The sequence below is a fragment of the Opisthocomus hoazin genome, chromosome 7, assembly GCF_030867145.1.
Source record: "Opisthocomus hoazin isolate bOpiHoa1 chromosome 7, bOpiHoa1.hap1, whole genome shotgun sequence".
Lineage (NCBI taxonomy): Eukaryota > Metazoa > Chordata > Aves > Opisthocomiformes > Opisthocomidae > Opisthocomus > Opisthocomus hoazin.
This window is the reverse complement of record NC_134420.1, coordinates 66,795,033-66,822,944: the sequence shown is the minus strand read 5'-3', so window position 1 is coordinate 66,822,944 and position 27,912 is coordinate 66,795,033. Positions and strand designations below refer to the sequence as shown.

The 27,912-nt window shown below is 41.0% G+C and overlaps 1 protein-coding gene across 2 annotated transcripts in view; it reads left to right on the top strand.

The window, feature by feature from the left end:
- The window catches only part of KCNH5 (potassium voltage-gated channel subfamily H member 5), a 174,080-nt gene that overhangs the window by 38,318 nt on the left and 107,850 nt on the right, over nt 1–27,912 (top strand). Inside the window, exons 5-7 of one of the 2 annotated variants that reach the window (XM_075426830.1) lie at nt 2,654–2,769; nt 6,636–7,028; nt 23,055–23,484. In XM_075426830.1, the coding sequence (XP_075282945.1) occupies nt 2,654–2,769; nt 6,636–7,028; nt 23,055–23,484 (939 nt within the window). Of the gene's footprint in view, nt 1–2,653; nt 2,770–3,343; nt 3,410–6,635; nt 7,029–23,054; nt 23,485–27,912 lie in introns of those variants that run through there. The other variant, XM_075426831.1, reaches the window with a different exon arrangement.

Genomic DNA, 27,912 nt, shown 5'->3' with positions numbered 1-27,912 from the left:
CCTCTTTGCACCCTCCCTGCAGGTATTTATATACATTAATAAGATCTGCTCCCCTCTGCTTCCCTGTGCCTTCTCCTCTCTAGGCTGAACAGTCCCAGCTCTCTCAGCCTTTCCTCAGAGGGGAGATGCTCCAGTCTCTTAATCATCTTCGTGGCCCTTTGTTGGACTCTCTTCAGAATGTCTGTGTCTTTTCTGTGCTGGGGAAGCCCAGAACTGGACACAGCACTCCAGGTACTGGCCTCACCAGTGCTGAGTAGAGGGGAAGGATCACCTCCCTTCACCTGCTGGCAATACTTTGTCTGATGAAGCCAAGGCTACCATTTGACTTCTTTGCAGCACAGGCACATTGCTGGCTGATGTTCAGGCTGGTCCAGCAGCACCCTGGGTCCTTTTCTGCTAAGACCCTTTCGAGCTGGATGGCCCCCAGCACATATTGGTGCATGAGGTTGTACCTCCTTAGGTACAGGACTTTGCACTTCTCCTTGTTGAACTTTATGAGGTTCCTGTCAGAGTTGGAGTAACTGAGAATGATGAGATGTGGCAAATGAGGGTGTTCAGAACTGAATCCAACAGTTTGGCTGTGGTGGTTTTAGCTTGCTGAGCACTTTTCCATCACTCCTGTATCAGCTCTGTGGGACAGAGTGACAAACTACAGCTTGGGACTGGCCCTGAGTCCGTCCCCGTGGATGAGAGAGAAGTGTCTTTCCAGGGGAAGAGGACACTGAGTGTGCGCATATGTGCGTAGGTACCTTCCAAGCATCTGGAGGTGGGTGACCACCTTCCCAGAGGAGAGCTGCTCTTTTTCTCTGGTTCTTGCAGCATGGTTGCAGTGTGCCAAAAGCAATCAGCTGGATGCACCGTGGCCTCCAGCAATTACGAGAAGTGTCGGGGCAGAGCTGTCACCGTGCTGTTGCCATGCTCACTTGCTCTTTGAAATCACTGGGTAAGAAAGATAAAGAACAGTTCTGACTTCAGCCTTAAAGCTGTCTCCTTGCCACGGTTTTATAGACAATTAGGAAAAAGAAAACCAGAATTTTTTCTAGAAATTAATAGTTCATACTCAGATCACTATAGTGTCTTTTGACCTTGTTGAGTATGGAAAGTGCATGTTCCTAATTGAATATCCCTGTAAGCTCGAGAAGCATGAAGCATATCTGAAGTTTGCATTTAGATCTGAAAAGTTAACAAAATACTTCTACTTTTTACCCTTTCACAGTGCATTTTTTACGTGTATTTTTGAGGTTGTATATAAATAGTCCCAGACGAATGGTTTGCCCTGTGCTGGTGGTGTATCATGATACTTAGATCTGTTCTGATTGCTAACTGATGAATAACGGATTTACATTTGCATGAGTGTGATATGTATGTGGTAAGTTGCAAAGCCAAACTGTAAATTATTTTTTTCTTGAAGTTTTATTGTCTTGTCTGTTCACTGCTCTTTATTTTATCTACCCCAGGGCTTCCCTTTACTTTCCAAGTCCCTGACTCCTATCAGACAACAGGCATTTAAAAATAAACATTATTAACATAGAAAAGTTACGTTTTCTTTCTCAGATGTGATTGTTCTCCCAATTTTCACCTACTAAGCATTGAAGTCAAATAAAAGTAAAACCTTCTCCTGAACCCGTTTCCTGTCCGTAACTTGTTTGATATTCATACAGACCTGTGTCGTAAAATATCAGGCTATATCTGGCTAAAGTGAACGCTGAGCATCTCCTCAGTGCTCTTGGGGAGGCATTTCCTTCCTGGAGATACCTGAATTTTCAGTTTTCCTGCTTAACACCGAGGTGCTACACTGCTTAAAGCCCTGGCGTTTTCTTTGCTACCGCTGATCTACCGCATCTGTTGATGTATCCGTGCTAGCTGTCATGCTTGGGCATTTTTGTAGCAGGAGTGACTTGGTGACACGTTCCTGGGTCGGTGCTGCTGTCAGTAACAAACTCTGACTGCTCTTCTCTGAACGCTGCAGAAGAAACTCCCCAGGGGCGACCCGGTGTGTGGGTCTCAAGCTACCATTAAGGCAGCTGTTTATCATTAGTTTAACAGCTAAATGTATTTCTTAATACCATTTAAAATCCAGTGCTTAATCTGTCTTTTAAAGTCTTAGTAATTTCTTTTTGTGTGTTTTTTTTTTTTTTTTTTTTTTAATTTATTTTTAAGTTTTAGTTTTGTCCCTGAAGTCTAGTTGGGGCAAGAAACAGCAAAAACTTAAGGATCAGACTTTTGGGGCTGCTCCAGCGGCCCTGAATCAGTAGGAGCCTTTGGTTGGGGAGGATTTTACTTCAGCAGGATTTGCAGACTTGGGAAGCCTTTGCATTAACTTCAGTGGCTTAGAGTTAGATTTCAGCAGCAGAGTAACCCCCCAGAAGGCTGAAAGCACAATGTGATCCCTCTAACACAATGTCTCCAAAGGGCAGAAGAAAGAACAAGCCAGAGCATTTTGCTTTCACTCAGATTTACTCGTGGTTGCCTTGAAGCAGTGGTGGTTTTCCTCTTTTTGCAAGGTCTTTAAGCCTGGAGCCTGAAGCTGTTCTGTGCAGCAATTTAGAGAAACTGTCCAAATCTGAGACTTAATATCATTGGACAAGAAGGAGATTTACTAGTGATGAATGTGGGCTGAGTACTTCTGACACCGTTTCCTTCTCTCCCGCAGGTTGGACAAAGTTTGCTCGGTTGACACGGGCGCTGACGAACAGCCGGAGCGTGCTGCAGCAGCTGACGCCGATGAACAAGGCTGAGGTGGTCCACAAACACTCCCGGTTAGCTGAAGTAAGTGGGGTAGACACCAGCCTGCGCCCTTCATAAGGCAGGACGAGATGGGAGGGATAAAAACCCCAAACCTATTCCTACTTATAAATAATATTTTTAGAGGAAAATATTTCCCAACTCTGATTTTTGCAGCCTCTCCTCTGCTCATGCTAAAGCAACACTGTGCCAAGCCCATGTTTCTGGGACAGGTCGTGCTCTTTTAGTCATGAGAACAGTCTCCGTAGGTCACTTTTACTTACAAGGCCCTATTTCTGTGCATGCAATTCTCAGTTTGCTGGTTGTTGCTTAACCTGGGGTACAGGGCACAGTGTGCTCCTCTGCATGCTGTCTCACAGTGACGCAGAACCAGAGTTGATGTCCTTGAGCCCTGCGGATGGTCGCTTGCTCTCCCAGGGAAGTGGGATTATTTGAGAAACCTCTTTGGAAGTGTCCCTGTTTGGGTCCGTGGGGTTGTACAGGCACACTGACTACATGTATACCTTAATCTTGACTTTCATGCAAAGTCATTCCTGCAGTATTTTGCTCATCATTTTTTTCTTTGCAACTGATGAAATGAACTCTTTGGCAGGTTGCAAACATCTCCTTAACAGTGCAGATGGTGCAACAAGTGAATGCCTTCAGGTTAACTGATGAAACAGAGGTACTGCTTTCATCTTCATGTCCGTTGGTAATGAGAAATATACGGGTCAAAAATACATTGTCAAAATATATGGGCTACTGAAAATGAGAGCCCTAGCCACCTTGTGCCAGAGAGTTTGTCCTGGGTTCGATACGAAGAAGTGGTAGCAGCCTTAAATGGGTTTTTTCATTCCCTTTCTGATTTTAGTGGAAGTTGATAATAAAAACTCTACTTAAATTAAAATCCGAATGGAAACTTAACAGTTTTCAGATGTTGGCAGTGTGATGTTTTCACTTGAATTATCCCATACCAATAGTTTGGATGACTGCTGAGTTACTCTCATGTCTTGCTTTTCTAATTCATGACATTTCAGTGTTCTGTAAATTCAGTTATATCCATTACTGGTTTAGTCTAGAGAAGGGAAGACTGGAGAAGATATGGTAACAATATTCAAATAAGTCTAAAGCAGTTGCATAGAATGAGGGAGGAAATTGGTCACCGGGACCGCTGTAGCTAGAGAAAAAGTAATGGCATTAAGTCACAGCAAGGAAGATTTAGATCAGGCAGTAGGAAAAGCTCAGGTAAGGGGGAAGGTTGTACTCAGTAACAGGTTGCTTGGAGAATATGCAATCACCTCTCTTACAAGTCATCTAGAGCTGCAAAGTGCTTTGAAGGCCCAGTGCTGTGAGGAATGCAGACTGAGTGGAGATACACCATTGCTGTACAGGCCCCATTTTCCATACTTCTGAGTCTGAGGAGGAGTGTTATCATAACAGCTCATCCCTTGCAGAACGTACTGCCCACCTTTATCAGACTTAGCAGTTATCAGCCATTTTCATTAGTTGTATACAAGAATAATTCAGAGTCTGTGATGAATGCAGCTGACTAACAAGATATTGTGTATTCTTTAGTAGTTTAAAATTAAAAATTCATGCAGCACGAAAGAAATAATCATTATAGTTCACTGGTCTCCACAGCCACTTGCCACCCACTCACCATGTCAAACTCAGCATGATATTATGTTAAGAATAATAATTATGCTTTTACAGTGTCATGGGAGCTCCTAAGCACTCCACCACCAGAGGCATAGGGAACTATCAAGCATATGTTCATTGCATTCAGCTTGAGCCCCAAGTAGCTTATTATTCCAGCTATAGTGAGGCTGCTTCCAGCTCCTGCCCCAGTGAACAAGGCAGGGAATAAATAGATCTGGAGAAACCACGGAAAGAAGTCCCAGTCCTGATTTATCATGACAGTAAAATGTTGACCACAGATGAGTCCAAAGACATCACTGGAGATAATGACCAGATTATGAGTCAAAGCCAAAATGATGTGTTAAGTGCAGGGGAAAGAAGTTTCATGGATTTGCAGAGAGGCTGCTGTGAAAAAAGGACCATATCGATCATGGCTTTTATTCCAGGGAAGGACCCATGGATCCACCAGTGAGTTCAGTGTGCCGCAGTGGTCAGCTGAACCTTGTCCATTGGGTGGTTACAGGAGTGCTGTTAATGAGTGTTGTCCTGGTCACTGGGGAAGGGACACCTGGAGGTTCGTATTTTTATGGATCTCACCAGGGATTTAGCATCCTGAGGGTCTCTGACGAGTGCCATCGGGACAACATGACTCGGTATGCATTGCTGTTCAGCTCGAGCTCAACACATGGCTTTGTGTTACACCAAAGCTGGTGTGATAAGAGGCCGTTGGCAAAGGGAGCAGCCATGGTCTCCTGCGGGTCTCTGCTGCACTCTCACTGCTGCCTCTGTAGTGGGTCTGGTGGTTTTCTGGGCACAGGATGAGTTTGGGCAACACAACTGACTCTGTAGAAAACAAATGGCTAACTAATGTCACAATAAGTTAGTTTTTCATCGCATCAGTTTAACTGACTTTCCTTACAGGTTGCGATTGCTAAATCTGACCTTAGGGAGGGTGGGAACAGGTAGGCAGAAGCAGATTTGCATCCCATCAGGTTACAGCCTGATGTTGAGCCAGATTAGACATGTTGGGAAGCCACATCCTCCAACACAGAGTGCGAGAGGCTGCTGTTGTTGTCCCTTGGTGATTTCTGAAGAACAGATTTTCAGCAGAGCCAGATTTTTACTGTCTGATTTCAGTGATTTTATCTTTCTCAATGATAAGACTGCAAAGAATTAATGGAGAATCTGTATCTGTGGTACTTGACTTCGTGTTCTTAGTTGTTGCGGTGTTTATTCAGAGCCATTTACTCCTCTTCATCGAGGAACCGTTCTGCATTTCATCATTTTTACACATATGGAACTACTATTTGCAATCCATCTGTGCCTGCAGATATAGCCCATCGACTCCAATATGGGATGGGTGTAGGGCTGAAATGAATTTTAAAGTTGCTGGACTTATTTTATCCCATACAGACTTGTGATCCCCAAATGTAAAAGGTGTTATTTGTGCCAAATTACACATTAATCTTTCAGTTGTCAGCTCAATATATTGCCACATTGTACATTCCTTTGTGCTTTTATTTCTTGTGTTGGACCGAGATAAGAGGTAATTAGATTAGCTGGGAGGAATGTCTTAAGTGAATTTGGCTTGACTCCTTCATCATGTTTCCAGTTCCACATTTTACAAAAGTGCACATGCAGGAGATTATAGTCATATACAAAAAAGAAAAGTAATTACAAGAAATAAAAGAGAACCCACTAGTGATGCTGAGCTTGTAAGAGCAGTAACTTTTTGAAGAATATGAGAAGGAAGCATGATGTTGCCAGGTTGTTAGGGCAGAAACTGTGCACGCAATGCTTCATTTTAGAAGGAGGTCAGCCAGCAAGGCTGAAGTCTAGTTTACCTTTGATAGGATATTGTTCTGGCTCCACAGTGATTTAAAAGAGGTCAGGCGTGAAGGATTAGTCTTTCAACACTTCCTAATATGAATGAATGCTCATGTTCTTAACTGCAGAGCATGAGCTGGGGTGGCAGTGGCCACAACCTGTTTATGGAGCCTCTTTGCCCTTGCTGTTGGCATGGTTTCCCCTCAGTCCATCCGAAAAGACCTCCCTTTTTGCAAGAATATCCTTAGATGCTATGCTACTCCCATTCATGGAGTAATACCTGCCTCCACACATTCTAAATCAGATAATTTAGAAACTACGGGTTGACTTCCAGTGTCCAATGAACACAGTCCTGTCTTTGTGCTGCTCCTTACAGAAATCCATAAAACCTCTTATTGAATCATATTAATTGAAGATAGTAACATTTGCTTTTCTGTCTTTTACAGGTTCTTCAGCTGGGATCTGATATTCTTCCTCAGTACAAGCAAGAAGCTCCAAAGACTCCACCACACATTATACTACACTATTGTGCTTTTAAGACCACTTGGGACTGGGTCATCTTAATTCTAACCTTCTACACAGCAATTATGGTTCCATATAACGTCTCCTTCAAGACAAAACAGAACAATATTGCCTGGCTTGTGCTGGACAGTGTCGTGGACGTTATTTTTCTGGTTGACATTGTTTTGAACTTTCATACGACCTTTGTTGGCCCTGGTGGAGAGGTTATATCTGATCCCAAACTCATAAGGATGAACTACCTGAAAACGTGGTTTGTGATTGATCTTCTGTCCTGTTTACCGTATGACATCATCAATGCCTTTGAGAATGTGGATGAGGTAAGTGACAGTAGTCTGCCTCAAAAGGATTGTTTTCATTAGGCATCTGGCAGCAGTAAGAGGCGACTGAAGCTCTGTGCAAATATTCCAGATGGTCTTAAGCTGCTGGGCTTTACCTACATGGCATTCTCCTGTTGGAAAAGGCGTGCCTTGTGCTTTCAGTACAATATGTGGCTACGTACATTAATGGATGTGGGTTTTAGAGTCACTGGCTTGTCATCCAAAAGCGTTGTTGCATGTCCATTTCAAAATGGGCTGGACCAGTTGGGATGTCCTCCTGCCCCAGCCTCCCTTGTCAGCTCAGACCCAGTGATTGCCTTTAAGCAGTCCTAATCCATTGCAGGGCAGACTAATATGGCTTGACGTAAATAATCAAAACTGTAGCTGCTCTGGCTGAAGCTGGTGACAAATTTGCCACTGACTTATACGAAAGTAGAGAATGCCTCTGAATGAGCATTTTTAAAATCCTGTCCTAGGATTAGGTTTTGAACCATGCTGTAATTTTCTTTTTTTTTTGTGATGTCTTCTAAAATGTCTGATTGAGAGGGAGATTTATCTCCAATTTTTTAAACAGTTCTTGAGCTGCTGCTGGAATCTTAGAAACTGTTTGAGGACAGAAAACATAAATATCTTAAACGGATGCTGAATTAAAGCTTTTTAACTGCTAAATGTATTAACATTTAAGAAATAGAGCTTGCAGCTTAAGATAATAGAGAAAACAAGCAATAACTGCGACAAATAATGCATGCACAAGTCAGCGTAGAGAAAATTCATTATTAAAATGCAACTATAATGGCATTAGAACTTGTTTTAATTTTTCTCTAGAGCCTTTTATCTTTAGGGCCATGAACAGATGAAAAAGCCTCTGTTCATATTTTAACAGTTTTTTCTTAGAACACCTTTGAGGTTTTTTTTTTTGGGGTGGTTGTTTTTTTTTAAATTGTCAAATTCTGCAGGTATATACCCTCACTATATAAAATCTGCATTCTGATTTTTTTAATGCAGACTTTGGTGCAGATTTTGCAGAGCTCCTTTAAAATTCCATCCCTGTCTCTGTGCTGAGTACCATCTTTTGACATTGTTCCATTTTATTTATAGCAAATATGACAGAAGCGATAATACTTGCAACTTGAATTCGAGATCATATGAGGGCTGCCTGTCTGGAAGCAGGCTGTACAGTCAGGCTGTGCAAGGAGGTGGTATTATCAAGGTTGTAAATATAATACAGCTTTTTAAGATAACCAATTTCAGACTAAGAGGAACGTGATTTTTATAAAAATGCAGTGTTGTCTCCAGATATTCGTTCTTTAATATGTAAAACAAACAGAAAATTTCTGTGCTGGAGCAGTACAGATTTAAATGATGAGCTTAAACTTTTTCTCTAACATATAGCGGGGAAATAAACCATCTGCAACATTTGTGACAGTGAAGAGATTCATTGGCATAGTGCGTTATATAAAAAGGCATACTTACAGTGGCAAACTTTAACCAAAATGTAATAACATTAACAAGGTATCATGAGCTCCAGTGATCCTAGAGCTGCTATCAATTACCTTCCAACAAATGAAATATCAACTCCTCTTTAATAAGAGAACCAAGCGTAACATTTCTTTCTCATGGCATGGGGTGTTACGGCCCTTGAGCTTCCAGCAGACATTGTAGTGTAACTGCTTATATACTTCATTTCAAACCCTTCCAACTCCAGTTTTCCCTAGTGCCTGAAAAGAATGGAAGCGATTTTGAAAACAGGTATGTAAACAGTCAGTCGTTCCTCCTTGGGTCTACATTTTCCTTTTTCTCTGTCTTCCAGGGGAGATTTATTTCTTTTTGGTGATACGGCTTGCTTTCTGACATTTAAATCTTTTGACCTGGTCGCTGTGTTCTGGGTGCTTGTAGTTATTAATGCTCTTTATCTTCATTTGGTTTTCGACATTTATTTTGACTGGTACTTCTTTTCTGGGATCTAACTTTTTGGCTCACTAGCAGAAGTATGCTCAAACACTGTTCGTAGGTGAAAAATAAGTAAATAAATAAGCTTAATTTGGAAGAAATATTCTGATTGATTAAAAGGAGAGTATTTCTCATTAGAAGGTGAGTGTTTCCTCCTTACAGCAAGTAGGAGAGAGAAGAGTTCTTTTAGAACTGGCATTTCAGGAGAAGCTAACAGAAGGTCAGAGCTTAGTGGGAAAGACCTTGGGGGCAGGTCCTGGTGCTCTTTGAGTTCTTGGTATGGTGGTGAAGGATGGACCCAAGTAAGAGTGAATAGCCCGAAGAGCCAGCTGAGTGAAAGATGACTTTCCAAAGTTCACTTGGGTGTCCCACCTCCATCTCTCTGTTTTCCACATAAAGCATCAAATGCACTTTTGTTAGTTGTTAAGGGACTGCATGAGTAGGGGAACACACCATTGCAGGCAGTTTATTTTCCTCCCTATGAGCAGGTCTCTCATGCATGAAGAAGAATATGGCCGAGGAAGTTTAGGTTTATGTCTCTCCATTGTAGATGTAGACTACTGTATGTGATGTAGGTACTCATGCAGAGACTGCTGAGTCATTGTATAATAAGATGCTTTATGCACTTGAGTGCTATTTTGTAATGTCAGAATTGAGGAGATAAATCAAAAGATTAAAAAAAGGAGCTTGAAAAAAGGAAATGTGAGTTTTCTTACTGAGGGTTGGAGTTCTTCAAATGCAGTCGGTCTTGGCTGGAGTACAAACAGTGTCATTCCCATCGTGGACAACGTTAGGCCAAGGCTGGAGTCTTGTGAAATTCCCACCTGAGGCAAACATGACTACAAATCAAAGTTATTTTGTTGTTGAGTGGATGTGGAGCCTCACTACAAGAATATGATGAAAAGGATTGTGACACACAAATTGAGAATTGGGGGGGATTAAGATGATTTGTGGTAGAATTAGAGGTGTAGGTTTCCATGCCTGGAGTTACAGAGCCAGGCTGTTACAGTCTGCTCAGGGGGATTTGGATGTATGACAAGGAGGGTGAAAGGTAAGATAATGAGAGATACCTTGCACAGCATAGAGTGATCTAAATTGATGTGATGGATGAGGAATTAAGTGGCTAAGTAGTATTGAAAGAGTAGGAAAACAAGGTAAAATAGACTGGAGAAAAATGAGCTGAGAGAGGAAAGTGGAATCCTTAGTGGGATACGTATCTTATTTAAGAAAATTGGTAGGATGATAGTCCTAGAAATCAGAAAAATGCATGGCATCTTTTCTAATTGGGAAATATTACTTGCACTGAAATAAATTCTGGCTAAACCAAAGCCATGCAGAAATCTTTTCATATATAGAAGTGTGAGAAGGGACACTATAAAACGTACTGAGGAATCCAGCCAATTTTCAAGGTGCAAACCAGAATGGAGCATGTGTGCTCGGGGTCTCTGAAATGAGGCTGATTTTTTTTTTTTTAAGTAAAAGAGTTTTCTGAAACTTATTTAGATTTAGTCCAAAAGTCCATGTTTGTCTGTCTCTTTTTTTGAAATTAAAAATTAAAGAAAAAAATTTGGAGTAGTGGGTTTGGATCCAGAAATTGTGGTCACATGAAGTTCCTATTGTTACTAGGCTGTGAAGTATGTAGCGACTGGAAGTTTGATTTTTGTCTTGCAGTTACTTGTGGTGATTCTGTTTTTTATTCTGAGTACTTAGCTGTATGTAACAACTCTTTCCATTGGTGTATGTACCATCACTTACATTTCTAAAATCATGACTCCCTACTTTTGAAGCTAGAGAATTATGTTACCTTGAGGCTTAACCTTTATATGTGTTCTGCCTACTAGAGGAGATAAATATCCAACCTCTGTCAGTCTGGGCTACCAAGAGGTTGTTTATAGCATGGGTAGCCATCCGTTCCATACCACTCACAATTACCAGAGTCACACTGTGCTGAAATTGTCAGCAGATGGGTTTACAGTGTGCCTGAGGACGCTGATCCCATTGCTTATTCAGATACGGTGAAACCATGCTGCAACTCCCTTTGGGACCACATGCAGAGATTTACATCCCAGGGAAACCAGGATGTTGTGCAGGCACTTGGCTGTTGTCCTCATGTGGACCCGTGCTGTTGGGAGAGAATCTGGAGCTGGAAGGACTTCAGGTACCCACTCTCAGGTACAGGCATGCTGATACAGTGCCGCTGAGGGCTGCATTTGAGCCTCTGTAAAGCAGTACATAGAATAAATGTTCCCAAGACCAGGTGGATGAACAAGCTTTTGGACAAATGGGAAATGCTTCCACAAATAAAGTGTTAAATACAGCTGAAAAAGCCCCCTTTGCTATTTAGAAAAAAATTGATTTAGTCTTTTTTTTTTTTTTCCTGTTTTGGGAATTTTCACGGAGATTTCTGAGTTTGTAATGAAACAAAACCTAGAAGCTTGGTCTCATCTCTGCCAGAAACATGGCCCTAAAATGACACGGCACATATTGCAGAGAGTGGGACCAGATGTCAGGATGGTACATACAGATAGCCAAATAGACAGTTTTCAATTTAGTTGTATAAAAGATCATCCTTTCTGCAAACATTAGTTTTCATGAGCCAATGACTGGAAGTGAAAGCAGACAAATTTGAATGACCTAAAACTCTGAAGTTCTATGTCTGTTCTTTAATAGTGTAAGACTACACGACCCAATGGCCTTTAAAATTTAGTGATCTGTGCAGGACATATTAAGGCATGAAATCCTTGTAATCTTATTTTAATTACTATTATTGATCTATTTCAGCAGGAGTAGCAACTTCTTTGCATCACTGCAATTAATAGCAATTACAATGTCTGTGAACTGAAAGCAAGTAAAAGCTGATATAAGTAGCTGAGCCATATTCACATCTGCAGTACTTCACTGCAAACATTCCCTTTTTGGAAGATATTGAAGAAGGGTTTGTGGACCCCAGAGTGAGTGGCATACGCAGGGTGAAGATAAATTGGTGTGTTTCAAGAATGTGGCTGTGGCTCTGAAATAAATTCTATGGCTAGCTACCTTTTTTAAATCTAGGTGGCTGACATGGAGAAAATAATTCCCAGATCTAAATCCCTGCTGCAGCCAAATGTTAAACTATGATGAAAACTAGCAACGTAATGACAGACACGCTAAGCCTGGCACCTGGCATTTTCTGCTTTGTTATGCAGTTGGAAGGCAATTAAATATGAAGAATACTGTCATCCTGTTGTATTGTGCAGAAAACCACAATATAATAATATAATGGCTTGGTTGCAGTGTCTAAGTATAAATGTATCCACCTTAAGCATGTGTTATATAGATGGTCAGCCATATTCATCCCTATCACACATAGCTTAAAATCGCATCGTGTCTCTTTAGCTTTTATTCAAGCTAAGTTTTTATCCAACTTCTGCCACTGTTTAATTACCAGCTTTTTTCATGCTGTACAAAGTCTGGGATATTTCTGCAGGTTCCCGTGTGGAGACACACGAATGTCATCTTAATGTGAGGGGCAACTTGTGAAAGGAAGGGCCTGAACTGGAGTCAATGCAGGGGGTGGTGGGAGGGCAGACAGGGTTGTCCCTCAAGATGCGTATGACCTGGTAGCCTTGTGCTGCACTGCTCTGATGCGGATTATGGCATACTGAACTTTAATTATGTGTTTCAGTGGTCTTTTTTCCTTTTTTTTTTTTTTTAATCTCTGGTATATGTTACTGGGAAGCAGATGTTGGGTACAAGCCATTTAAATCTTTAGTCAGAGCCGTATTAAATGATGCAGAGTCCAGTTGGGGCGAATTGTGTGTGGAGTACTTTCAAGAGAAGGTTCGAGTCCTGTGTGACTCTTTTGCTTGCAAAGGAGGGGGAGGCTTACAAAGAAGATGAGACAAATTAAATAATCCGGTCAGATACTCACTGAAATAATGCTGATGGGAGTAGCTGAAATCCATGTTATTGAGGTTGCTGTACACAGCCGACAATGGGAGGAGAAGAATCACAGGCTTAAGGATGGGCGATTGCTCTGCACAAAATGGAGCCAAGGTACTGCCTTGGAGAAACTAACTGCATGGCTAATACCAGAATTAGCAAAGTTTTTCTAGGGAGAGAGCCTTCTAACGTGGTGTGAGTCTTTATGTTGTTAAAGACTGGGTCGGTGTTACGTAGATCCCTTGGCATCAGGGATATGTGTAATTCCAGGAGTGCTTGTAGAAACATTGCAGCTCTGGTTACTCTCTCCAGATATTTCTTCTCTTTTGATTCCTACATTGGGTAGGGACTTTGTTGCTGGCATTGAACTATCAGCTAAGTTCAGTATTCTGCTCAGAAGCTGTCCCAACCAATGTGACACACCTTCCTCTCCCTCCCATTTCATCCTCTGTCCACCTTCCCTAAGTCGGTGAAAACTGCCAGATTTTATGATACCATCCTATTTTTTCCCCAGCTGCACACCCTGATGCACTAACAAATAAATAGTGCAAGATGCCACATCCCCCTTAACTTGAATCTAGAAGAAATATTTTGAAATTGCCCTTCTTTTTGTAACCTCAGTTATTCACTGTTTGAAATGTATTGCGTTGTATAGTTGTGCCATGAACACTAGAAGTTTATTTATAATGTTATACCTTATTGACATTTGAGTTGGGGGCAAAAAAAAAAAAGGTTCCCTCATCCTTTTGGAAAAAAAAGATAAATCTCAAGCAATAAATTTAGAATTGCTTTCAGAGACTGCATGAGAAAACCTACTTGCTTTCATTTTGCTGTAAGGCTCAATTTTGTGTGCCCTGCAGTCTCTACTCCCATTGCTACCACTGGTGCAGGGTCAAGTATTAAAGGGGCTCTGCTTGTGTTTGGACCCAGGATCCAGATAGCTTGTTGCAGAAGCAAAGCCCCTTACTCCTGTGTGGATTTACGTAATTGAATGCATCCCTAAATTCAGTTCTTAAAGTGGTGATAAATCAGAAATGTTCCTTTTTTTTTATTTTTCTCATTCTAGCATTTTGATTTGTAACTATGCAACTTTACTACGTTGTTTACCTAAAAAAAATAGGGTTTCTGAGATATGCTGGAAGATTTATTTTAACATTAACTCCAGTAAAGAAGCATTAAGGGGAGCTAACCAGGGATTTTAGAGCTAAGCTGTATTTAAGTAGCTAAGCTCAAAAATTTCTTTTGGGAATGGTTTGCTGGGTAAGTTTCAAACAGCCTGTACATCCTCCTGGACAGTCCTGCACTGCACAGAATGGCACCTTCTGGAGGTGTGCCTGCCTGCTCACCTGCTGATGGTGGCAAGACTCGTGGTTTCAGTTGTTCCCGTTATCTGTAGACACTTTGTTTTCTTTTACATTGTGCACTACCATGTAATAACTGCTCCATGAAGACTGCCCAAGGTTTACAAAAATTGTACGTTTTTCACTGCTTCAGCACCAAATGCTAAGCTGTACCTTGGCTTTACAGAATCAGCCAAGTGATGACTTTGGGTGATATTTTTTGTGTCTGTAATTACTTCTGATGAAAAAAAGGTAATGAAAGTTTTGCCCGTATTTATTTAAATAAAGTATTTGGACTGTATTTCAAAATGTGCTAAGCAAGAAATTCATCTGGTAAAACACAGAGGGACCTGGGTGTCCTGGTGGATAACAGGTGGACCATGAGCCAGCAGTGTGCCCTGGTTGCCAAGAAGGCCAATGGGATTCTGGGATGCATTAGGAGGAGTGTGGCCAGTAGGTCGAGGGAGATTTTGCTCCCCCTCCACTCTGCCCTAGTGAAGCCCCATCTGGAGTAGTCTGTCCAGTTCTGGGCTCCCCACTTCAAGAAAGATGAGGAGCTACTGGAGAGAGTCCAGCGGAGGGCTACGAGGATGGTGAGGGGACTGGAGCATCTCTCCTATGAGGAAAGGCTGAGGGAGCTGGGCTTGTTCAGCCTGAAGAAGAGAAGGCTGAGAGGGGACCTTATAAATGCCTATAAATATCTCAAGGGTGGGTGTCAGGAGGATGGGGCCAGACTCTTTTTAGTGGTGCCCAGTGACAGGACAAGGGGCAACGGGCACAAACTGAGGCATAGGAAGTTCCGTCTGAACATGAGGAAGAACTTCTTCCCTCTGAGGGTGACGGAGCCCTGGAACATGTTGCCCAGGGAGGTTGTGGAGTCCCCTTCTCTGGAGATATTCAAGACCCGCCTGGACAAGGTCCTGTGCAGCCTGCTGTAGGTGACCCTGCTTCGGCAGGGGGGCTGGACTAGGTGAACCACAGAGGTCCCTTCCAACCGCGAACCTTCTGTGATTCTGTGAACATCAGGCTGGGCATAGTCCACAGACACATTCAGGGTATGGCTTCTCATGTTCTAAGATGCATCTCCAAAACAGATCCGAGGAGTTGCCCTGCCCTAAAATGCCAATTTCTCGCCATAGACTGTAATGACACGCTAGTGTGACTAGTTCAGATGCAGACCCCTCCCCACTGGGGTGGAGGCGGAGATGAAGTGCATCCTGCTCTTCACACTCTATTGGCTTCACTTCAACATTACAAATGATAAAAACAAAACCAGAAAAAACACTAGGGATAAAACTCACAGGCACCTTTATAGTCACTGAGTCATTGGCTTTGGTGGGCAGGTTCATCATATCACCGCTCCCATAAATTGGTCAAAATCCACCTTAACTCATGGTGTCTGCAGATTGGTCTTGATTTGCAGTCTGCATTTGTCCCTGTGCCAGCTGCCTTGGGTAAATACTTCTTTTCCTTCCCTCATGTTTATCTCATCAGTGTGCTTAGAAAGAACAGTCATCCCCCCTGCCCTGCATAAACACGCCTATTTTCCTTTCCTTAATCTAAGCAAACAGATCTTGCCTAGAAACCTCATTTATGAATTTTTATGAAAATTTTCTTGGCCATTCCAGCTGCCTCTCTGCATGGAGTTAAGTTTGAATACATCCCATTAGGGCAGAGCTGTACATATAACTCCAGGCAGAGAATTCACCTTTCCTTTCTAATTGGGGTTTGGCTTTTAATCTTGATGTTGGAAACACTCAATTGATCCATCTGGGAACTGGATTAAAAACCCAGCAACCCACTGATTGCTCTGAGTCACTGTGGAATTAACCCATATACCCCAATATTTCTTCTTCTCAGTAATCTTTAGCACAAATCTTTGTAGTTGTGGGAATTTTTGTGAATTTGCCCTGTAATGAATGCCTTGAGACTCTGTATTGTTAAGCTTTATCACATTTTCCTTTATTCCCACCCAGTTATTCTTTGCACTGACAGTGTGTTCCAAAGCTATGCCATCAGCAGATTTTATGACCATGTAGTGTTTCTGCCTACTTCACTAAGAAGCCAACGAAATCAGCGAGTCGCCACTTGTAACCCTTGCTAGACTTCCTTTTAATGGTTTCCATTTTGCCATCCTTTTCACAAGTTCCTCAGTCACCTTACAACCCCAGTTGTGGTCCCTGTTTTCTCTGTGTTTCCTAATAAGTTCACCCTTTGTGTTACTGAAATACTCCATTTCTCTTATTTAGAAAATGGAGTGTGTTATCAGAGAAAGCTATCAGGAAAACTTGGCTGGATCCCAGCTAACCTAAGCTTAGCAAAGCTATTGCTGCACTGATTGCATTTTGATTTATCTTAATGTTTCTAATTACTCTTTCCCTTAATATTTGTTCAGGTAATATATCTGTTTATTTCCTTCTTGATGCATTAGCTTTTCTGGAAAAAGTCACCATCATCTTTGAAAACTAAAGCTAAGAATTAATTTTATTTTTAGCTCCAGCCTGGATTATTTTTACTTCATTGCAGCTTGATCACTTTTGTTGTTCTTTTTCATTTATGAATGTGGAGAATCTTTGGCTATTTGTTTTAATGTTCTTTACAAGGAAAAGTTCAACCTGGCATTTGGCAATGCTCAGTTTATCCCTTTTCTTTTTGACCTCTAAGGTGTAGCTTTCTGTTGATCAGTTTTTTATTTCTTATATATTGTCATTTCTGTGTTTCTGTTTTCTTCCTTTGGATGATTATTTACGCATTTGTAACTGATGCTCAGCTTTACAAGTTTTTGCCCTGCTTTAAGATACAACCTGTGAATATTTTGTACCTTTTGACATAAGGACATTCCAGGTGTCCTCTGCTGCCGGGTGCCTGACTCTATCTCTCACAGTCCAGTTGTCTTCACTTATTATTGTCTATAGTTCAATATACTACTATTTATAATTTAACAGCTTTTGCCCTTTTGAGGTCAAGAACCCCTGTCCAGTTTACTTTGTGATTGTTCATTTTTTTATGAACTGATTCAATTCCTTCCTCAAGCTGATGGGGACTTCTGCAAAATCCTATCAGAACCAAATATAGTGTAGCATTACTTTCTGTGGAGTAATTGGCTATTCAATGAAGAAATCAGCAAGCTATTGCATCTGCAGAAAAATCTCAGCTTACTGTTATTAATAGCATTTATTCTCCAAGCTCATATCGAGAAGGATAAGTCTTGCATTGTCAGGCAGTGCTCCATAATATCCATCTCTGTAATAACATAATACAGGTTTGGATGCTGCCCAGATCCAAGCTATCCAGATATCTAAGCATGAGTTTAATTTCTCCTCCTGTAAGCTGTGTAAGTGATAGGCTTCAGCTTCTTTGTATTCAGTGGGAGGGGAGCAAGACAGCTCCAGGAGGTGATTCATCCCATCCCAGGCTGTCTGAGATGGATTGGGTGAATCACTCTTCTGACATGACTCTCTCGTCACTCGCCAGGGAGGAAAGTTGGACAATTCACATAGACTGGATGGCTGGCCGTGAGGTTGCAGCATTACGTGAGATGAATTCCCACCCCAGGAGGGTGGTCAGAGCTCAGTCATGGTGTGGTTGTGGCTTATGCAGGTCTGCTTGAGCTCAGCTTGCATGAAACTTTTTTTGCTCTTGCACGGAGGTAGAGAGCTCAGCCTCGGCTGCAGATTCCTCAGAGGGTTTGATCAGTTCAGTGGCTAGTTTTGCTGAATCCAGGTTGCTGTGATTGCTTGCATCTAGCAGCTCTAAGCATATTAGCTTAAATTTAACTTAAGAAGGTCTTTATATACTGCAGTCACACCTTTGACTGCAGTGGCAACATACCCTACAGCATTTCATAGAGAAGATCCCAGCTCTGGTTCTTGGCCACTCCATAAATTCTTCAAAACCACAATATGCTGAACATCAAAATGTAGTAAAAAAGCTCTTTTGTTTTTTTCATCTGACCTTTTCTGAGACAGTGTTTTCTGTTAAATGATGCAGTACCAATCCCCCATTTTCAGAGCCGGGAGGGATTCAGTTTTAGAACACATTTTAAATGCATGTTTCATTTTTTTGTTGCTGTTGCATATATGCCCACAGCTAACAACAAATAAATAAAAAAATCATGAAGTGAAATCTAATCGAAAAATTGCCTAGAGTTAAAAATACACTGTTCCCTAATAGAAAAAACAGATTATGCACAAATTTACCATTTCAGCATACTGGGATTTGATTTTGAGGTTTAAGCAGATTTTAGTATATTTAGATGGTAGAAACTAATGGCTGGTTTTGTTTTTATTCTACTGTTTTAAACACTTATGAAATAATTTCCTACTGCAGAAAAGACTTATTAGATTAGCAAGTAACCAGCTGATTAAATCTTTTATGTCTTTTACAAAGATGCAGCTCTGCTATTCTGTTGCTCCTTTAGTATAGAACAGGCTCCAGTCTCTTTCCTGGTTTAGGAGGCCATCTCTGGCACTCCCACTAACCTGAATATTTCCTGCACTTGTTAACCTTCATTTTCGTTTGGTGACAGTGTTCCCTTTATCCTCTTGCATGTTTGGCTCTCGACGCCTGTATAACATGACTTTGACAGCTTCATCCTTCCTATTGCCTGGCTTATCAGGGATTCATTAAGCTCAAGAGAACTTGGCTCCCCATTCTTGCTCTGGGTGCAGAGGTCTGTTCCCATGGCGTGTATCGCAGTTGCAGGAAGTATCTTTCTCAGCCTCACGGTCAGAAAAGTTTGGAGTCAGACATACAGCTTAGACACTTCTTTCATCCTGGAAGGCTGAAGTTCGACAATGTGGTAACATCTAGGATCTGAAATGGCAAGATGCAGGTAATTTTGATAGGAAGGAGGGGTTCCTTAGCATTTCAGAGTGAATGCTGTCATCACTTGTGCCTCCACTATGAAACTGAATTTCCTTTCTTAGTCTATCAAGAGGATCTGAGAACATGCAACAGACTTTGCAAGGTGCTTACGTGAAAAAACTTGGGCTTTGTTTAATCATGAATGGCTAATTTAATTCTAGAGTTGAACATCCAGTCCTCAAAATTTCTGGATAAATTTGACATTGTGTGCATCCTTTGTGGTGGCTTCAGCTGCTTGCTAAGCAGAAGCAGAAAAAGGGCTAGTTCAGAGCTACTGCTTGTGTCTTCTGGTCCAAGGGCCTTAGAAGTCGCTGGGAAAGTCTCCTGTGACTCACACTTGTAACACTTAAATCGATGATGTGTATCAGATAGGAATTTGATTCCAAACTTCACACACAAAGTGTAATTCTGGAGTAGGTGTTTTTTCAGTTAAAAGATTTCTACAGCTGGGCAAGCTGAATGTCCTCATCTGATTAAGACATGATCAAATACATTAGTCAAAACCTCATGGGACAGGATTGGATGGTTCCTAAAATCTCAAGGGGCAGGGCTGGATGGTTCATAAAGTAACAAGATAGTCAGAGAACACAGACCAGCAGATATTAGATAGTTGGCCCAATTGATTAAGTACGGCGGTTGAGTGACAAATGGTCCTTCTGGAAGGTTGGATCTTCAGTATCAAAAACGTGCCTTATTTACATGATGCTAGTGCCAAACGGGGTTACATGCTCCATTCAATGTCTCTAATCACCTCTCTGTTCCTTGAGTGCTGACGTTACTTCACTTAGAGCAAATGCCCATCTTTTAGTAGAAGGGTTTCCAAAATATTAATTATGGAGCATAAATACAGTTAAAAGAAAAATGACATTAAAGGCAGCCAGCACTTGAGTTTAGAACACTGGATTTCTGAATAGCCCAAATTTAATTCAAGGCAGTCAGTCTTTCACAGAATTTTCACCAAAGAGGTTGTTACTGAATCTTGGGCAGAGCTTTGTTTATTAACAATTGTGCATTTATCGTCAGGTGATTTTAAGTATAAAGGTACCAGCTTGACCCAACCCAGTACTTAAAACAGTGCAGTACATCACATGTTCATTTAGTGTGGGCTTAATTGCTCTTTCCTAGGTAGTATTTAATGGAATAGGCTTTTAAAGCTTCCAGTATTGTCTTTATATTTTGCAAGATTAGACATGAAATGTGAACGGTCAATAAAGGTATCTCTGATTTTTTGGCCTTAATGTAGTGGGTCAGACTGAACTGGCTTTAAGACTCACAGTGAAACTTACTTAAATGAATTGCTCTTTGGAAAGAATACATTTCAATGTAAGCTAAAATGAAACATTTCTCTTTGTTTTATACATAAGAGATTTAATTGTTATCTGTGCTTAGGAAAAAAAAAATCACAGCACAATCTTTCTCCTAGACTTTGAAATAAATACTTGATTTTTGCATTAGTTGTACAACTGCTAAACTGTCCACGTAACTTTGAGACAGAAGATGTAATATGGCTGGAGGATGGAGTATCAGACTGTACACTCTCCTGATCAAGGGCTGACTCTCGGTTTGCGTTTGTGCAGTAGGAAGTGCAGTGTAAGCCTTGCCACTGGGACAAACTTAAACTACAGGGTGCAAAAAGGGAACTCCCAAGTTGAGATTCCAGGTCTCTAACTCCTTCCCTAGCCTTAATCTTGGTAATGAACAGTGACTCTTTAAGTAAAACAGAAACAATTTGAGGAAGAATTTCTTCACTCTGAGGGTGACGGAGCACTGGAACAGGCTGCCCAGGGAGGTTGTAGAGTCTCCTTCTCTGGAGATATTCAAGACCCGCCTGGACAAGGTCCTCTACAGCCTGCTGTAGGTGATCCTGCTTCGGCAGGGGGGTTGGACTAGATGACCCACAGAGGTCCCTTCCAACCGCGACCATTCTGTGATTCTGTGATTCTGTAACAATGCGTATTTCCTTGACCTATGCAACAGGACCTGATCCTACGAAAAAACACCATGCTGTTTTCTCCCTCTGATTCCACAGCAAGTTGTAAACATTCAGATTCAGGGATAATTCACTGAAACACACTGCAGATTAATTTCCTGAAATACACTATTAAACTACTCTGTAGTTTTCTTTCTTAATGTAGATACTTTTTGTGTGGTGTGTCACCCTCATTTAGTAGTCCATTGGTCCCGGTCCATTGTCTCATGAACATTACAAGGGGCTTGCCAGGTTGTTGGACAAGTTGGCTGTTCAGAGTGTCTCGCAGGCATAGATCCCAAAGCAAATAAGTAGATATACATTTAGATGGAAATAAGAATGATAAACTAGATCCGTGTCTTGTGTAAATGCAAAATAGAGAAATCAAAATGGGAAAATTCCACTTCCCTCCGTGGTGTTAGTCAACATGAGAGCTTGAATGCAAATACAGAACTTCAATTTATTAAGGATTTGGGGATCTGAAACAAATTCCAACAGGATTTGAAAAGCATACAAGAACTTTGTTGAACAGATTACATCTAGAAATATCAGATGTATGTTAACCTTCAAACGTTAGTTGTAAAAAGAAACAGAGGTGCAAAGGAGATTAATGTTTTTCTGGTATGGAAAACTCCAGAAACTTCAGTCTTTCACTGTTTGATAATATAATTAGCCAGTGTTTTGACTAGACTGATTTGATAATGATGCATAGAAAAGGGCAATTTAATCTTGGCACAGTAACTAGGAATGTTTGCCTCATTGCTTTCTATGTCTTAATTTCTACTTTAAATTAAATGTCTTCAGCTTCTGAATGTTTTATATTAGAAACCTTCCTTTACAAACCTTCTATTTTGAGCCACTAATTAATTTAATGCACAAGTTAGGTATATCATGGGATTGCAATAGATCAGGAACATATTTTTCTTCTCTTTCTGCATCTATAAACTCTATTAAAATACATTGTAAACCATTTGTGCACTGAGGAGGACATACACATTTCTTGTTCCCTCTCAGATGTTTCTATTAACTTTTTGATGGTGCCTGTGCTTCTATTCCCTAAATATTTGTACTTCAATTTATTTGAACTTCATTTATCTTGCGTGAAAAAAACCACAGTGCACAAATACTTGCTTTAGAAAAGTATCTGCAATGTCTGTTGATGGGAAAGGAAATTAACCCTATATGCAAAGGCATGTGGTTTTCTTGCCAGTGTCTGGTAGTCTGTATTACCCTCACTCAGAGATGTGATGTGCCCACAGTTGTTAGTTCCATGTTCAGTCAGTGAGACTTCTTAGAAATAAAAAAATATCCAGAGTTAGATTCGCTGTGGTGAAGGATGATGTGAGGTGGAGACTGTAGGACTAGAGGAATTTACCCAGCTACTCTCTGGTGGAGGGGAGGAACAATAGATGTCTCTGTAGTTACCCATTACAATTACTTCCCGATGTTTCTCTTGAGCATCTGTTAATGCTGAGGGTTGTTGAAGTTGGTGGACCCCTGCTTTGATCAGGATAGCAATCCTCTGCTTGGATTTAATGGAGTACTGTTGTTCTCTGAGAAGCTTTGAGAAGACTCCACTTGGATCGTGCAGTTCCATCTGTGACAGCTCTTCCACCACGGCTGACCTCCTAGAGGTCAAAGCGGAGTCTCCCGTTTACTTCAAACTGGCAGAGTATTGAATCCCTCCTTTTTGTAATAAACATGCAATTTCTCACTTTGGATTTCACAGATCTCTTCTGTTACTTGGAAAGACTGAGCTTGAACAAAGTAATTAATCCAACTAATGAGTGCCAAACTTGATTTACCCTGATGAGGACAAACGTACTGGAGTGGGAGGAGGGTTTGATCTTGTATCCTGTCATCTGGAGCATGAAAAAAGTGTATAGAAAGATTTAAAGCAGATGCAGGAATCGCTGTACAGCCTTCTGTGTTAACCAGCAGGATATTTCAGATGGAATAATGATTTTTATTCTTTTCTAGGGGATCAGTAGCCTCTTCAGTTCCTTAAAAGTGGTGCGTCTTCTACGACTCGGTCGAGTTGCCAGGAAGCTGGACCATTATCTGGAATATGGTGCTGCTGTACTGGTACTGCTGGTGTGTGTGTTTGGACTGGTGGCCCACTGGCTAGCCTGCATATGGTACAGCATCGGGGACTACGAAGTTATAGATGAAGTCACTAATACAATCAAAACAGATAGCTGGCTCTACCAGTTGGCACTGAGTATTGGGACACCATATCGATACAACACCACTGGCTCAGGGCAGTGGGAAGGAGGACCCAGTAAAGACTCCTTGTACATATCCTCTCTCTACTTTACCATGACAAGCCTTACAACGATAGGATTTGGAAACATAGCACCAACCACTGATGGAGAGAAGATTTTTTCGGTGGCCATGATGATGGTTGGCTGTAAGTAGAATTTAATTTTACTGTGTTTAAGCAAAAAGTAGTGGTGTAGTTAGTAAGACAGCTTCATAGCACACTTGCTGTAAGCTTTCTTGACATCCTAAGAAATCTGAAGTAGCTGTAAATAATCATGAAATGAACTTGAAATTATTGAAAACAATAATTGAAATTCTGGAGTTGCTGTAGCTTTTAAATTGTTTGCGAGATAAAGTGTAGTACATACGTAAGTGTGCCCAATGACAATTTTATATTGAGTTCGGGGCCTCTTCTTTACACTTTAAAGATGGCTTTCATTGCGTTTGAAAGGTCTTGGCTGGAATTCGGTTGAAAGTTATGGTGTATATTCAAATCCCGGGAGTCTGACTGAGTTTTGCCTATAAACATGCACTGGCCTGGAAACACTTGAAGTGATTTTAGCCAATTCTCAAAACACGTAGTTATTCTGTAGGGTGATTGTGTACTTTATGGTGCTGGTTTGAGTTACAAGTAACCCTGATTTTAACTCCTGAATGTGGTGACCGTTGTCACCAGCAAAGCTAGAAGTGAAGGAAATCAAAAGACACTATATTGCACCTTATCACTGCGTCTCGCTGTTTTGCAGCTCCGCTGAAATAGTCTAAAAGCAATAGTGGTAAGGCACATTTCTCATTTCATGTGCTGCCAAGGTTAGATCACTGAGCAGCTCTCCAGGTTAACAGAAATCTTCAAAATACAGTAAAGGCTGCTGAAAATGTTAATATCATTTGGGAGAATTATTTTTCTGTTAAATAAATAATTCTTGGTATTTCTCTGGTGCTTTGTATTTTCTGAGCTCCATACAAACACTAAGCAATTATGTAACAAGAGAGCAAACAAAACCTTTTGAAAATAAAATCTGCAGAATCTCTCTGGTAATTATCTCAGCTAACACTTCGAGCATATCTCAGAGAAATACTGAACTATAAAAAGGAAGTTTTCTTGCTACAGTATTTCTCGATCTGTAGGAGATTAAAGCCATTTGTTTGGAGATTTTAAAATGCTTTTTTAAAAAAGAAGTTGCAGTTTTAGGACTCTGCTTGCAGCATGGTGCAGTGAAATTTCTGCTGAACAGCATCTTTTTACATGGTGATGTGTTTCAAAATATTTTGAAGTCCATAAAACGCAAATCCCCAAGCTAGAGCATTAATAAGCGATTGCAGCTGGCCGTAGAAAACCTATAGGTGCTGATTAGCCTTTTGTTGAAACTGCTTTGTGATATTTACAGAAGGCTGTGGGTTTGGAGAATAAAGTGGATATAGAACATCTTAAATATTGTATTATTTATTTCCCTTGCCTTTTGTGAGGACTTCTACTGCTCTGCAGAGGAGGGTCCCACAGAAGGAACTAGGCAGCCATGGTAAATGATTTAGGAAGGGGTGAGAGCTGTCAAAACATAATGAATAATAGCAATGTTAATAATAGTTATGACAAAATAGATACGTGGCCTCAGTACGTGCAAAGGAAGTGGAGCTTGTAACCTGCTTTGTATTTGTTCTAGGTGGATTGAACTCTTGCTTTTTCATATCTGAAACACATATTAAAGATGGGGAATATCAAAGTATCAAAGCAGTATCAAAGTTGACATTTACAACCTGTGTATGTGCCACTGGCTGATTTTAATAGTTTTTGTAAGTGTTACCTACAAAATATTTAAATATAGATGATAAATTTATAAGTGGTACCTGTAGGCATTGTAGTTGGAAAACCATGAGTAGGTTTATAAGCTTTTGGGCAAAATCAAAAGTAGAATATAAAATTCCAGAAGCATGGCAAAAGGACAGTAAAGTTGCTTATTGCATAAAAATAATGCCATCAAAATAAATGTGACTTCTCTTGTAAGTGGGGTGAAGAGCATAGTGGTATGGGGGAAGCCTACAGAAAGAAGAAACCTTTATAGATTATTTGTAACTGTAAAAATGCTCAGTTGTGATCAAATGGCTGAATTTTTTGCAAATATATCAATGAACGTTTGAAGCTTTTCAGTTCATGCACATCAGTATAAGGATTGTTCCTGCAATCTAAAGGAGTTGCTCGGTTGGTTGAATACTGGTTAGAAATTATGCCAGCTTCCTAATCAATACTGGTTGTGGGCTTTATACTTGCAATATTTCTGCAAAGAGATCGAACCTGCAGGACTGTATAAACACGTTTTGCAGTGCCAGCTGCCAAAAACATGACAGTCGGAAGGAAGGCACAACAAACAGCTGATGGAAAAAGCAATTTCTCAGGCAATCAAAGTGGCTGGTGAGCTTGGGAAAGGGATTTGGTCCCAAGAAAAGGTGTAAGTAAGAACTGAAAATTATTCGTTGGAGTTGTTTTCAAAACAGTTTTTCTGTTGAAACAGTGTTTTGAGATAAAAATTCAGCAAAATTCAATTACATTTCAATCAATAAAAATCTTTGATCCCTGAACTGACTGCTATTGTAAGCAGAGAGAGACTGTGAAACACCTTTGGTAGTTTTCCTGAAGAAGTCTGCTAATACCAATAGTTGATATTGGCAGCGTCTTTTCTAACAGACTGTGCCACATAAGTGTCTTAAACTTAGCACTAGTATCGGAGATAGTAATTCATCACAATCCCAGCTGCCTACCCATGCAAACTTCAGATAAGAAGGAAAATCTTTGCTATGTTGTCAGCTAGCAGCGGCTTGTTCTGCAAGCCCAAAGCTTCCTATTCACGCTGCCAAAGTTATCGGGACGCGGGAGGAGTATTTGTGGAGATTTGCAAATCTTTCTGGTGGGCAGGATTGCAAAATGGTGTACTTGTTAAAAATAGCTGAGTGAAGATTCTGTGGCTGCTGATAAAGCATTGCTCAGTGCAGGGTGGTGGCGGGGGAAACCCAGATGAATGGGGATGCTTTTCAGTTTGATTGGCAGTTTGTCACTTGGTTGTTCACCGAGGACAGAATCGGGTGGGATATTTAGACTGAAATACATCACCTGTCTTGCAGAAAAGAGCTTTGAATGACTTAACCTCATCTTGTGGAGCTTACTTCAGATTTCTTTTTGCTTCACTTGTCTTTCTTGGTGTCCAGTGCTGTTCAGCAATATTTTTCTGTTGCTTCTTGACACTAGGAAAGCTAAAAATAGCAGACATAAAGCATCCTGTGACAAGGGAGCAAGGTTTTTACAAGGGTTATTGTTTAAATACCTATTCTGCATTTTCTGCCTAGAGTTGCTGAATATGCATTGCAAATCTGCTTTTTGTAGCTGCTTTTGTGTTGATACAGGTCATTTCATCCCCTCTCTGCACAGAACAGAGCAAATAGTTAGATCCGTCAGATCCTTGGAGTGGACCAGGATTCACTTATCATTCAGGAAGGACCTTACCTGTAAACCCCACATTATCTTCTGTCAGCTTACAGCCTCTAGCAAGAAACTCGGTCTCTTCTGTTGCATGTTGTTCAGTCTACAGGCAGGCTGTAGGCTTCTACGGCACAGCTGTAGATGTAAAACTAACTGGGTTTCTGCCTTTCCCAAAAAGGACTGTATTAAGGAATAAGCTAGAAAGATACTTTTGCTTTGTACGCCATTCCGATCTCACAACTCAGCACAGCCAGGACTTCAGTGAGCAGAAAGTCTGTGAAAGGGAAAAGGCACTTTGATGAAGGTGGCAATATGGCAAGGCGAAACAGCCTGCAGAATTCAGGAGAGACAAGTTTTTCTGAAGAAACAAGTGTGAATGTTTAAGCCATAAAAGTTTGGGTACTGCAGTATGCCTTGTTCCCTCCTGTGCTGCCACTGGGATATAAGTGGCCAGCTTTCCAGCTTGCAGCTCAGAAGGTCTCTGACAGACTTCTGCATGCTTCTTATGTAACCTGGAGCAGTCCGTTTGCCCCTGTCCATGTGCAATGATGAAATTGCTCTGAATGACATAGAGCAGATTGCAGAGTCAGTCTAGTGCAATAAATATGGCATCTACATGACTTAATTTGTCCAGCTGAGGGAGCCCAACGCACCACATACTTCATCTAAGCAATAACTGAAATCCAGTGTATTCCACTGGTCACTGAAATGCCCCGATGATCCTTGCTGCAAGGGAAGGTCCAAACAAGATACTGAAGGCAGGAGTGTTAATGAGTGTTGAATACTTCACTGTTTTTCAGGATGTGAAGTCCCAGAAGAATCTCTTTAGTCATCCATCAGTCGCCAGAAGAGCTGAGAAAGGATGCTTTGTTGTTCTTACTTTAGAGAGATACTTATCTCTCATATACATAGCTTGCTTTGGCTTCTGTTTTCTTCCAGATTTATGGGGAGGTCCTTGTGGAGGAGGTATTATTTTTCAATGACTGGTTTTAACTTATGGTGAAGACAGGCTTGTTAATTCAAATTGGTTTTGTTTATGAGCAGAAGAATTTGTTGTGGTGATTCTACAGGAAACCTTCTCCGGAAATTTGGTGATTTCTGCCAGCT